Raw genomic sequence first — 13,486 nt, 5'->3', positions numbered from 1 at the left:
AGCGCACTTTGAGGGTTACACCACCCTTTAACGGACAAGCCAGCCAGCCCTTTACTTATGACACAGGCGCACGCTTGGCGCAGCTCCTTTGTTGATACACGTGCAGCCACAGTGCACACAATTCACAAACACAGAAAATAATTCCTCCACCATTCTGTCAGTGGTGACAGTATCATATTCAGTGACAGTAGACATGTCAGGAATTGTTGGCACGTCCTTCAGTCCAGACCAGATGTCCAAACCGGCCCTTGACTTATGACACAGGTGCACACTTGGGGCTGCTGCTGTGTTGATGCACGTGCGGCTACTGCGCATACATTTCACACACAAACACAGAAAAAAAAAATTGTTTATTTTTTGTGGAGTGCACTTTGGGGGTTACACAACCCTTAAACAGACAGGCGCACGCTCGTCGCTGCTGCTTTGAGGATCCAGGTGTGGCTACAGCCTACACAATTCACAAAGACAGGAAAAAAAAGAAGAACTTTTTTATTGTTTGTGGAGTTCACTTTGAGGGTTACACCACCCTTTAACAGATAGACGCACGCTTGTCGCTGCTGCTTTGAGGATCCAGGTGCGGCTACAGCCCACACAATTCACAAAGAGAAAAAAAAAGAAGAATTTTTTTATTGTTTGTGGAGCGCACTTTGAGGGTTACACCACCCTTTAACAGACAGACATACGCTTGTCGCTGCTGCTTTGAGGATGCAGATGCAGCTACAGCCCACACAATTCACAAAGACAGAAAAAAAAAGAAGAATTTTTTTATTGTTTGTGGAGCGCACTTTGAGGGTTACACCACCCTTTAACAGACAGACACACGCTTGTCGCTGCTGCTTTGAGGATGCAGGTGTGGCTAAAGCCCACACATTTCACAAAGACAGAAAAAAAAGAAGATTTTTTTCATTTTGTTTGGAGTGCACTTTGGGGGTTACAGCACCCTTTAACGGACAAGCCAGCCGGCCCTTACTTTTGACACAGGCGCACACAGTCGCTGAATGGTGAAAGTGGCCAGAAATTTTTCGGGCCACCCAAAGCGTCTCCTGCACGCCCCTGTCGCTTTTCAGAAAATTCTGCACCACCAAGTTTATTGTGTGAGCAAAACATGGGACGTGCTGGAATTTGCCAAGATGTAATGCCTGCATAATATTGGTGGCGTTGTCAGATATCACAAATCCCCAGGAGAGTCTAAGTGGGGTAAGCCACTGGGTGATGATTTCCCTCAGTTTCTCTAAGAGGTTGTCGGCGGTGTGCCTCTTACTGAAACCGGTGATACACAGCGTAGCCTGCCTTGGAACGAGCTGGAGTTTCTGAGATGCTGCTACTGTTGACGCTGCTGTTTTTGCTACGTAAGGTGATACATTTACCCAGTCGGCTGTCACAGTCATATTGTCCTTAGTCTGCCCTGTTCCACTTGTCCACATGTCCGTGGTTAAGTGGACTTTGGGTACAACGGCATTTTTCAGGACACTGAGGACACTTTTTCTGACGTTTCTGTACAGTCTCGGTATCGCCTGCCTAGTGAAGTGGAATCTAGACGGGATTTGGAACTGGGGACACACTAGCTCCATCAATTGTCTAAATCCCACTGCACTAATGGCGGATACTGGATGCACGTCTAACACCAACATAGCAGTCAAGGCCTCAGTTATACGTTTTGCTTCAGGATGACTGCTGTCGTACTTCATCAAGGACTGTTGGAGGATCAATTGTTTAGTAAAAGTAGTGGTGTTCCTACTTCCTCTCTGGGATGATGAACAACTGCCAGCAGCAGCAACAGCACTAGGAGGAAGTGGTTCTTGATCTTTCCCTATTTTATTTTTATCGGAGAAAGTTTGGTCCTACATTTATGTTATATTGATATATACGTGCGGCTAAGGCGCACACAAACACAGAAAATATTTTTTTATTTTTGTTGGAGACTAGCGCACTTTGTGGGTTATGCCATCCTTTAAGAAATGAGCCAGCCGGCTCTTTACTTATGGGACACAGGCGCACGCTTGGCACTGCTCCTTTGTTGATGCATGTGCAGCTACAGCCCACACAATTCACAAAGACAGAAAAAAAAAAAAATATTCTTTGTGGAGCGCACTTTGAGGGTTACACCACCCTTTAACAGACAGACACACGCTTGTCGCTGCTGCTTTGAGGATGCACGTACAGTGCAGACAATTCACAAACACAGAAGAAAATGTTTTATTTTTGTTGGAGTGCACTTTGGGGGTTACACCACCCTTTAACGGTCAAGCCAGCCGGCCATTTTCTTATGGGACACAGGCGCACACTTGGCTCTGCTCCTTTGTTGATGCACGTGCAGCCACAGTGCACACAATTCACAAACACAGAGAATATTTTTTTATTTGGTTTGGAGTGCACTTTGGGGGTTACAGCACCCTTTAATGGTCAAGCCAGCCGGCCCTTTATCTATGACACAGGCGCACGCTTGGCGTTACTTTGTTGATGCACGTGCGGCTACAGCATACACAATTCACAAACACAAAAAAATATATATTTTTATTTTTTTGGAGTGCACTTTGGGGGTTACAGCACCCTTTAACGGTCAAGCCAGCCAGCCCTTTACTTATGACACAGGCGCACGCTTGGCGCTGCTCCTTTGTTGATGCACGTGCAGCCACAGTGCACACAATTCACAAACACAGAAAATATTTTTTTATTTGGTTTGGAGTGCACTTTGGGGGTTACAGCACCCTTTAACGGTCAAACCAGCCGGCCCTTTACTTATGACACAGGCACACGCTTGGCACTACTTTGTTGATGCATGTGCGGCTACTGCGCACACAATTCACAAACAGAAAAAACATTTCCTTTTTTTGCACTTGGGGGGAGCACCCCTGATGGACAGAGCACCCCCTGGACAACACTACAGCACCCCTTTAGGACTGGAACACTGCACAGGACTTTGGAGTGGACACAGCCCCTATGGACAACTGACTGCACAACACAGTCCAGCCAGCCCCTATGGACTTTGGAGGAGTGGACACAGCCCCTATGGACAACAGCAGCACAGCACAACACAGCCAGCCCCTATGGACTTTGAAGGAGTGGACACAGCCCCTATGGACAACAGCAGCACAGCACAACACAGCCAGCCCCTATGGACTTTGGAGGAGTGGACACAGCCCCGATGGACAACAGCAGCATAGCACAACACAGCCAGCCCCTATGGACTTTGAAGGAGTGGACACAGCCCCTATGGACAACAGCAGCACAGCGCAGCACAACACTACACTACACTACACTACACTACACAGCCCAGCCAGCCCTAACTCCCAACCCTCCCTCTTCACTGTCCACAGCTGAGTGAGAAAATGGTGCTGACGCTTATAGAGTCCAAAACCCGGGAGACCCGGAAGGCGGGATGATGAAGTTTTGCCTCGATTTCAGATCCGAGTCAGGCGGGAAAAGTCGAGCCTGACTCGAATCGACATCGGATCAGGGGGGCTCGGGGGGGTTCGGATTTCAGAAATCCGAACCCCCTCACCCCTAGAAAGAAGTAAATGAAAAGAATGACTAAAAACAATAAAGAACAGAAGGAGAGAAAGAGAAGGAGAAGGAAAGCACTAAGATACAGTAGTTTTATTAAGGAAAAATGACAACTGACAAAATGCACTTCCCTATCCTGGAAAAAAGCTGGAACAAAGAGGAAGATTTACATACATCACTCTATTATATACTCTTAGACCACTCCCCATGAAACATTCATTGGCTGCATAAGACCAGTTAAACTTAAAGGAGCAATATCCAACACGTTATTAAACTCAAAACACTTGTGGTTTAATGTCCCTCATGTTTACATATCATCCTTCGGGCTTACTTAAGTCATTTGTGCCCATCTATGGCTAGCCTTAAAACTTGGACTGTTAGTGTGCCTTGAGGACCATGGTTGGGAAACCCTGATGTAATGGTTAGCATTACTGCCGCACAGCACTGAGGTCGTGACTTCAATTCCCACAATAGCCATAACTGTGTGGAGTTTATATATTCTCCTGTGCTTGCATGGGTTTCCTCCGGGTGCTCCAGTTTCCTCCCACACTCCAAATATATACTGGTAGGGTTAATTTTTGTTGGGTGCAAATTAACCTATGGGTAAATTTACTAAAGTGACAGTATTTAGAATTGGAGATGTTGCCCATAGGAACCAATCAGATTCTAGCTATTATCTTCCAGAAGGTGCTAGTTAAATGTTAAGTAGAATCTGATTGATTGCTATGGGCAACATCTCCAATTCTAAAAACTTTCACATTAGTATATTTACCCCTTTGTTTGTAAATGTACATGTCGTAGGAAATATAGATTGTAAGCTCCACTGGGGCAGGGACTGATGTGAATTTCCAGATATGCTCTGTAAATTGCTGCAGAATATCTGTGCGCTATATAAGAATGGGGAGAATTTACGATGCAATTGCGGATCTCTGTGTAGGGGGCGGGGCTTAATGATGCAATTCCTCATGAATCGCGTCATTTGGTCATAACCGCTATTCAATTTTGAGCCAATCACAGAAGTTTACTAAGAGGGGTGGGGCTTAATGTCCTGAATTGTCAGGCCCCACCCCCCATCGCCACCCTCAAAGAGAAAAAAATGTTGGCAAGTATGCTTACGTGTGCTGCAAACAGAATACAAAGGAAATAGATACACATTCCAACATATCAGTATTTAAGTTACTTACAATCACTGGGCCCCAGAAAGGGATACCACTTGGAAGTGAAATGGTGAATACGGTAAAAACCAGACCAATACCTAGACCAATCTGCAACACAGCTGCAATAATCACCACAATCTAAGGGGAAAAAGAAAATATCAGAATTTAAAAATTAGTTGTCTTAGCCCAGACTTCTTCAGGTCCTAATACATGTATCATTGCTATAACTAGTTTTTAGTAATCCCTGCTAAGTGTCACCTAGAACTGGTGCTGGTGGCTGTTATACTGGAGTATAAGATATTTGCACTTTTAAAAAAATACCACTCTTTTTCGTTTCCCTTTACAAAAAGCAGGCATTTTCCCTGTACTGCGCATGCGCAAACGATGGGAAATTGGCCGCGGCGGCCATTTTCCAGTCATTTTTACAGCGCCAGACCCCTGCGCCGATGTGGGACTCCGGAGATGTAAGTAATATTATGGGTGCAGGGTGTGCGGTGCGGGGCTCCCCTGGACCCAGGGGCCATTGTTCCGCGCACACCCTGCACCCATTACAGATACGCCCCTGTCTCTGCTCATCTCAAGTCAATTTACACATTTGTGCGTATATCCATCCTCTTCTAAATCAGATGGAACTTGGCCAGATCTGTCTTGGAATGAAATAGGTATATCAGGGTGGGAACTGGGTGGCAACAATCCGATCGCAATAAACTATTCTGATTTGTGGGAGTGTCATGGGAATTTAAGAGGAGTGTCATGAGTTCAGAGACCGGAAGCCGGTTTTAGATGGATTTCTTGCACTTAGCATGGGCTGGTGCATGTGCAGATACTGATGATACTTGTGGTGTTTGGTGTAAAAAACAGTGGGTGGCCCGAATTTCTGTTTGCAAATGCTGATTGGGATCTAGTCAAAATCCGGGATATATTAGGGGTGTGCACCGGCCACTTTTCGTGTTTTGTGTTTTGGTTTTTGATCTGGATCTTTCTTCGTGTTTTGGATCTGGATTGGTTTTGCCAAAACCACCCTTCCGTGTTTTGGGTTCTGGGTTTTGTGTTTTGGATCTGTATTTTTTTGAAAAAAGCATAAAAACAGCTAAAATCACAGAATTTGTAGGTTTTTCTGCTCCTATGCTATTATTAACCTCAATAACCTTATTTTCCACTCATTTCCAGTCTATTCTGAACACCTCACACCTCACAATAGTGTTTTTATGTCCAAAAGGTTGCACCGAGGTAGCTGGATGGCTATGCTAAGCGACACGAGTGGGCGGCACAAACAAATGACCCATCTAGGCGTGATACTGCAGTGGCAGACAGGATGGCAGTTTGAAAAACTAGGCCCCAAACTGTACATAATGCAAAGAAAAAAAAGAGGTGCAAGATGGAATTGTCCTTGGGCCCTCCCACCCACCCTTATGTTGTATAAACAGGACATGCACACTTTAACAAACCAATCATTTCAGCGCCAGGGTCTGCCACACAAGTGTGGCTGAAATGATTGGTTCGTTTGGGCCCCCACAAAACAAGCTGGCAATTAATGTGTCCCTGCACAAACTTTCTCTACGGAGGCAAGATGTCATCCTCATCCTCCTCATCCACCGATTCCTCACCCTCTTCAATGTGTACATCCTCATCCTCACAAAGTATTAACTCGTCCCCACTTGAATCCACCACCACAGGTCCCTCTGTACGTTCTGGAGGCTGGTCTCCCTGGAAGAGCTGATAATTCATTTTGATGAACATCATCTTCTCCATATTCTGTGGAAGCAACCTCCTACTCCTTTCGCTGACAAGGTTCCCGGCTGCACTAAACACTCTTTCGGAGTACACACTGGAGGGGGGGCAACTCAGGTAAAATAGAGCCAGTTTGTACAGGGGCCTCCAAATTGCCTCTTTTTCCTGCCAGTACAGGTATGGACTGTCTGACATGCCTACTTGGATGCTGTCACCGATGTAATCCTCCACCATTCTGTCAATGGTGACAGTATCATATGCAGTGACAGTAGACATGTCAGAAATTGTAGCCAGGTCCTTCAGTGCGGACCAGATGTCCAAACTTGGTCCTGCCTGCCCTGCATCACCGCCAGTGGGTTGCTTAGGATACCTAAGTTTTTTCCTGGCAGCCCCCAGTTGAGGGAGAAAATGAAGAAGGAGCTGTTGACGTGTCACGTTCCGCTTCAGCTGACAGTGTGTTCACCAGCAGGTCTTTGCACCTCTGCAGGCTTGTGTCAGCCGGAAAGAGAGACACCACATAGGCTTTAAACCTAGGATCGAGCATGGTGGCCAAAATGTAGTGGTCTGATTTCAACAGATTGACCACCCTGGGATCCTGGCAAAGCGAAAGAAGGGCTTCATCCACAAGTCCCACATGCTGAGCGGAATCGCTCCATCTTAGCTCCTCCTTCACTTTCTCCAGCTGCTTCTGCAAAAGCCTGATGAGGGGAATGACCTGACTCAAGCTGGCAGTGTCTGAACTGGCTTCTCGTGTGGCAAGTTCAAAGGGCTGGAGAACCTTGCACAACACGGAAATCATTCTCCACTGCGCTTGAGTCAGGTGCATACCCCCTCCTTTGCCTATGTCATAGGTGGATGTATAAGCTTGTATGGCCTGTTGCTGCTCCTCCATCCTCTGAAGCATATAGAGGGTTGAGTTCCACCGTGTCACAACCTCTTGCTTCAGGTGATGGTGGGGCAGGTTCAAGAGTGTTTGCTGGTGCTCCAGTCTTCGGCACGCATTTGTTGAATGGCGAAAGTGGCCAGAAATTTTTCGGGCCACCCAAAGCATCTCCTGCACGCCCCTGTCGCTTTTCAGAAAATTCTGCACCACCAAGTTTATTGTGTGAGCAAAACATGGGACGTGCTGGAATTTGCCCAGATGTAATGCCCGCACAATATTGGTGGCGTTGTCAGATATCACAAATCCCCAGGAGAGTCTAAGTGGGGTAAGCCACTGGGCGATGATTTCCCTCAGTTTCTCTAAGAGGTTGTCGGCGGTGAGCCTCTTACTGAAACCGGTGATACACAGCGTAGCCTGCCATGGAACGAACTGGCGTTTCTGAGATGCTGCTACTGGTGACTCTGCTGCTGTTGCTGCGTAAGGTGATACATCTACCCAGTGAGCTGTCACAGTCATATAGTTCTTAGTCTGCCCTGTTCCACTTGTCCACATGTCCGTGGTTAAGTGGACATTGTGTACAACGGCATTTTTCAGGACACTGAGGACACTTTTTTTGACGTTTCTGTACAGTCTCGGTATCGCCTGCCTAGTGAAGTGGAATCTAGACGGGATTTGGAACCGGGGACACACTACCTCCATCAATTGTCTAAATCCCACTGCACTAATGGCGGATACCAGACGCACGTCTAACACCAACATAGCAGTCAAGGCCTCAGTTATACATTTTGCTTCAGGATGACTGCTGTCGTACTTCATCCTCCTCGCTAAGGACTGTTGGAGGGTCAATTGTTTAGTAAAAGTAGTGGTGTTCCTACTTCCTCTCTGGGATGATGAACGACTCCCAGCAGCAGCGGCAGCAGTAGGCGTAGCAATGCAGGATCCTCCGGAGGAATCCCGTATAGGAGAGTCAGTCATGCCAGTGACATGGCCTGCAGGACTACTTCCGATCCTGACTAAGGAGGAAATTGACGAGGAGGGTGTTGACGGTGTGGTTTGCAGGCGCTTGGATACAACAGGACAACGGGATTTAGGTGTCCCTGGACTGCTTACGGTCTTAGCCAAAGTTTCTGAACTTGACAGTAACTTTTTATGAACGCGCTGCAGGTGCCGTATAAGGGAGGATGTTCCTAGGTGGTTGACATCCCTACCCCTACTTATTTCACCTTTACATATGGTACATATGGCAAGACAGTTGTTGTCCGGATTTGGATAGAAATATTGCCAGACCAAAGAGGTGGAATGTTTGGTCTTCTGCCCAGGCATGAACGTGATGGGCTTTTTCATCCCACGGACAACAACTGTCTCCCCCAGAGCCTGATTTAAACAAACCACATCACCATCAGAATCCTCCTCGCCAACTTCCTCCTCAGCGCCAGCTACACCAGTATCCTCATCCTGTTGTACTTCAACAGTGACATCTTCAATTTGCATATCAGCAAGTGGACTGTGGGTGCTCCTTTCAGCACTTGCAGGGGGCGTGCAAATGGTGGAAAGAGCCACCTCTTCCCGTCCAGTGCTGGGAAGGTCAGGCATCGCAACCACCACCACACTTGGACTCTCCTTGGGGATTTGTGATATCTTCTTAGAAAGCACAGTTCTTCGCTGTGCTTTTGCCAGCTTAACTCTTTTGATTTTTTTAGTGGGAGGAGGGCTTCCATCGTCATGTGAAGCTGAACCACTAGTCATGAACATACTAGGGATCGACCTTAGCCGTTCCTTGCCACTCCGTGTCGTAAATGGCATATTGGCAAGTTTACGTTTCTCTACTTTGTTGATGCACGTGCGGCTACTGCACACACAATTCACAAACATAGAAAATATATATTTTTTGGACTGGAGTGTACTTTGGGGGTTACAGCACACTTTAACGGTCAAGCCAGCTGGCCCTTTACTTATGACACAGGCGCACGCTTGGCACTACTTTGTTGATGCATGTGCGGCTACTGTGCACACAATTCACAAACACAGAAAAAATATTTTGTTATTTGGTTTGGAGTGTACTTTGGGGGTTACAGCACCCTTTAACGGTCAAGCCAGCCGGCCCTTTACTTATGACACAGGCGCACGCTTGGCACTACTTTGTTGATGCACGTGCGGCTACTGCGCACACAATTCACAAACACAGAAAATATTTTTTTTTTTGGTTTGGACTGGAGTGTACTTTGGGGGTTACAGCACCCTTTAACGGTCAAGCCAGCCGGCCCTTTACTTATGACACAGGCGCACGCTTGGCACTACTTTGTTGATGCACGTGCGGCTACTGCGCACACAATTCACAAACACAGAAAATATATATTTTTTTGGTTTGGACTGGAGTGTACTTTGGGGGTTACAGCACCCTTTAACGGTCAAGCCAGCCGGCCCTTTACTTATGACACAGGCACACGCTTGGCACTACTTTGTTGATGCACGTGCGGCTACTGCGCACACAATTCACAAACACACAAAAAATATTATTTTTTTAGCACTTGGGGGGAGCACCACTGATGGACAGAGCACCCCCTGGACAACACTACAGCACCCCTTTAGGACTGGGACACTGCACAGGACTTTGGAGTGGACACAGCCCCTATGGAGAACTGACTGCACAACACAGTCCAGCCATCCCCTATGGACTTTGAAGTAGTGGACACAGCCCCTATTAACAACAGCAGCACAGCACAACACAGCCAGCCCCAATGGACCTTGAAGTAGTGGACAACAGCAGCACAGGGCAGCACAGCACAGCACAACACTACTCTGCACTACACTACACTACACTACACAGCCCAGCCAGCCCTAACTCCCACCCTCCCTCTTCACTGTCCACAGCCGAGTGAGAAAATGGCTCCAGCGCGGGTACCTTATATAGGATCCAAAACCCGCGAGACCCGGAAGGCGGGATGATGACGTTTTGCCTCGATTTCAGATCCGAGTCAGGCAGGAAAAGTCGAGCCTGACTCTGATCTGACTCGGATCGGGGAGGTTCGGATTTCAGAAATCCGAACCCGCTCACCACTAATATATATATATATATATATATATATATATATAGATAGATATATATATAGATATATATATTGGTATGGACTGGCACTCCGAACAACTTAGGAGACTGCTGCCGGTGCTCTCACGGAAATTGGATAGTAGAATACACAAAGTGCGGCACTCGTGGCATATAACAATAAAGACAATGAGGCGGTGAGTAGAATCAACGTTTCAGTTCAATGAGAACTTTTTTCAAGATAACATGAACAATGAAAAAACATACCTTAAATACAGGTAGTTACACCTCGTGTGAAGCCGCTCCCCCAGACCTGGGACTGCGCGCCTGTCTGGCAGCACCAATAGATGATGTCATCACGCTATCAGCGTGAGTAAGCGACATCCATATCTGTGATACCATCACCATGGTTACCGGAGTAACGGCTATAAAAATAATACATATACATCAGAGAAGCAACTACAAAAATCACTGCCTCACATACTGATAATACATTTTTCATTTATGTACTGAGACATGGACACCATAGGGAACTATAGGTGCCACGAGACAACACTGAATGCACGACCTAAGACAACAGAATAGACTTGATTCGTCCCTATACGGGGCAATGTGCAAAACCTTGAAAGATTCCCCACTCACTCTTCATACAGGATATTATGCACATCTGTGCAACACTTGGGTACTAAACTCAGCCTAAACGCACCTAACTAAGAGGAACCAGTGCCTTAATCACAAAAAACAGGTATAAGAGATACTTTCATTTAAGCCCTTTGGGTAAACTACATCTTAACGAGCAATCCAGCGTGCTTCACACTGTAATAATTTGGAGGCTCGGTCACTGCCCCGCAGAAGGGGAGGAATATGGTCTATCATACGGTAACGAATACTAGTTAGTGGATGCTTACATATAGCAAAGTGCCGGGCCACCGGCTGTTCACTGGTTCCTACCTCAAGTGCCTGGCGTATGGTAGAGCGATGCGCCACCATGCCCTCCTTAAATTTCCTTTCAGTCCTACCTATATAGGTAAGACCGCACGGGCAGATAATTTGATATACCACAAAACTGGTGTTGCAGCTTAAAAGAAATTTAATGGCGATCTTTTTACCACTATGCGGATGCGCAAAAGAGTCTCCTGCAATAAGAAATTGGCATATTGTACAAGAGCACTTAATGCAACCCACTTTAGATTGTGCTAGAAACCCAGAAGAGGGCTTTTTATTCAACTTAGAGATGTTGGTATAAACCAAGAGGTCCCGTAGGTTACGTCCACGTGAATAACAAGGCATTAGCTGATTTCCCTTAAGATAAAGATTACTATCTAACTCAATAATAGGCCAATGTTTCTTGGAAATTTTATTAATTACTGACGATGCCATATTAAATCTGTTAACCCAGGGAAATTTTACTGTAGATATATTTTTCTTTTCCTTCCTGGGTAATAATTGACATCTGTCAAGCATCATAACTTTATCTTTAGTTTGCTCTAAAGACTTACATGAATAACCTCTGGCTACAAATTTTTCCATAAGCTCATTGAGTTGAGAAATAGCTCTCACAGGGTCGCTGTTAATATGTCTCACCCTGATCATTTGGGAGTAGGGAAGCCCCCGTATCAAATTCTTTGGATGACAGCTGTGTGCCTGAAGCAACAAATTCCTATCAGTGGGTTTGGAGTAGAGTGTCGTAATTATTGATTATCAACAATAATCTTAACGTCTAGAAAATTAATAACCTGTCTACTCATTTCAAATGTAAATTTAATGTGTGAATCACCCTTACTATGATTCTCAATCAAGAGTTGAAACTCATGTGCTTCTCCACAACAAAACAACAATAAATCGTCAATAAAACGAGAATATAAAAGAATGTTGTTAGCTACCTGCCTATTACCGTAAAACAAGTCACTCTCAACTTCAAACATCACAATGTTCGCATAGAGAAAAATACTCTACAGAGGTAACTTAAGCTCAAAGAATATTTTAAAGATTAGTTTATGTATCCTAAAGATCATATTCCTCCCAAACTTAAAGCTTTGGGCCCGCGCTCTACCTTTGAACCATTGTCGTACAACGCCAGCATTAAAACTTATACTAGAATGAGTTAATGACTTCTGAAATCCATAAAGTGCCATGTCATCCTAATCTTTCTGTTTCAGAATGTCAAGCATTGTTAGCACTATCCAATAATCAAAATTTGATTATCCGGCTTCAGGTCTGGGGGAGCGGCTTCACACGAGGTGTAACTACCTGTATTTAAGGTATGTTTTTTCATTGTTCATGTTATCTTGAAAAAAGTTCTCATTGAACTGAAACGTTGATTCTACTCACCACCTCATTGTCTTTATTGTTATATTCCACGAGTGCCGCACTTTGTGTGTTCTATATATATATATATAGTCAAAAAAAATCAAAGTGTCTTTTATATTTTTCTGTGTGTGTGTGTGTGTGTGTGTGTGTGTGTGTGTGTGTGTGTGTGTGTGTGTGTGTGTGCGTGCATGTTAGGCTTAACCACAATACTGCACAAGATCCAGCCAGCAACGCAAGATGCAAGCTAGTGCTGCCCGACTCCAGTCATGATTAATCTGTGCTCTGGGCCCAAGTTCTGTAGCTGAACAAAAATAAAAATATATGTTTTTTGTCAAAAAAAATTTGTGTGTGTGTCAGCCACACCTGGTTGTCAGTGGCATCGGCGTAGGTGCGCAGGGGTGCCGTACTCCTGTCTGTCGAGGGGCTGCTCCCAAAATAATAAATAAACAATTTTTATTGTGTGTGTGTCAGCCACACCTGGTTGTCACTGTCATCGGTGTAGGTGCGCAGGGGTGCTGTGCTGTTGTCTGTCAAGGGGCTGCATGAATATTGCAATGAAAACTTTTTTTTAAGTTATTGGGTTACAAAAAGTTTTTTTTTATCTTAAAAATAGCAGAAATGTTCTCATTGAACAGCTTATAAAGTTATGTGCTCTAAAAAACTAAAGCCTATATTTATTTACAAACCTATAGACATCCTAAATTCTAAAACTGTTCTATTCAAAAACATAAACAAAAGTCAGGAGAGGCCACAGAGAACATGAAAAAAGATGCTCTAGGTGCTGAAATTCAAGGGATTTCTCCATCATGTTCTGCAGTGTGGAAAGGTTTCATTCACATGTTTTCTATAAAGCAGTTC

General features: G+C 45.2%; 1 protein-coding gene across 1 annotated transcript in view; it reads right to left on the bottom strand.

Annotated features, from left to right (window-relative positions):
- LOC148522930 (uncharacterized) overlaps positions 1–13,486 on the bottom strand; it is a 79,629-nt gene that overhangs the window by 10,039 nt on the left and 56,104 nt on the right. The window contains exon 3 of the mRNA XM_088473570.1: positions 4,689–4,799. Coding sequence (XP_088329696.1) covers positions 4,689–4,799 — 111 coding nt within the window. The remainder of the gene's footprint in view (positions 1–4,688; positions 4,800–13,486) is intronic.

This window comes from Taudactylus pleione, unplaced genomic scaffold, assembly GCF_031769625.1.
Source record: "Taudactylus pleione unplaced genomic scaffold, aTauple2 ptg000136l, whole genome shotgun sequence".
Taxonomy (NCBI): Eukaryota; Metazoa; Chordata; class Amphibia; order Anura; family Myobatrachidae; genus Taudactylus; species Taudactylus pleione.
Note: the sequence above shows the minus strand (reverse complement) of the source record. Positions and strands in the feature narration are given on the sequence as shown.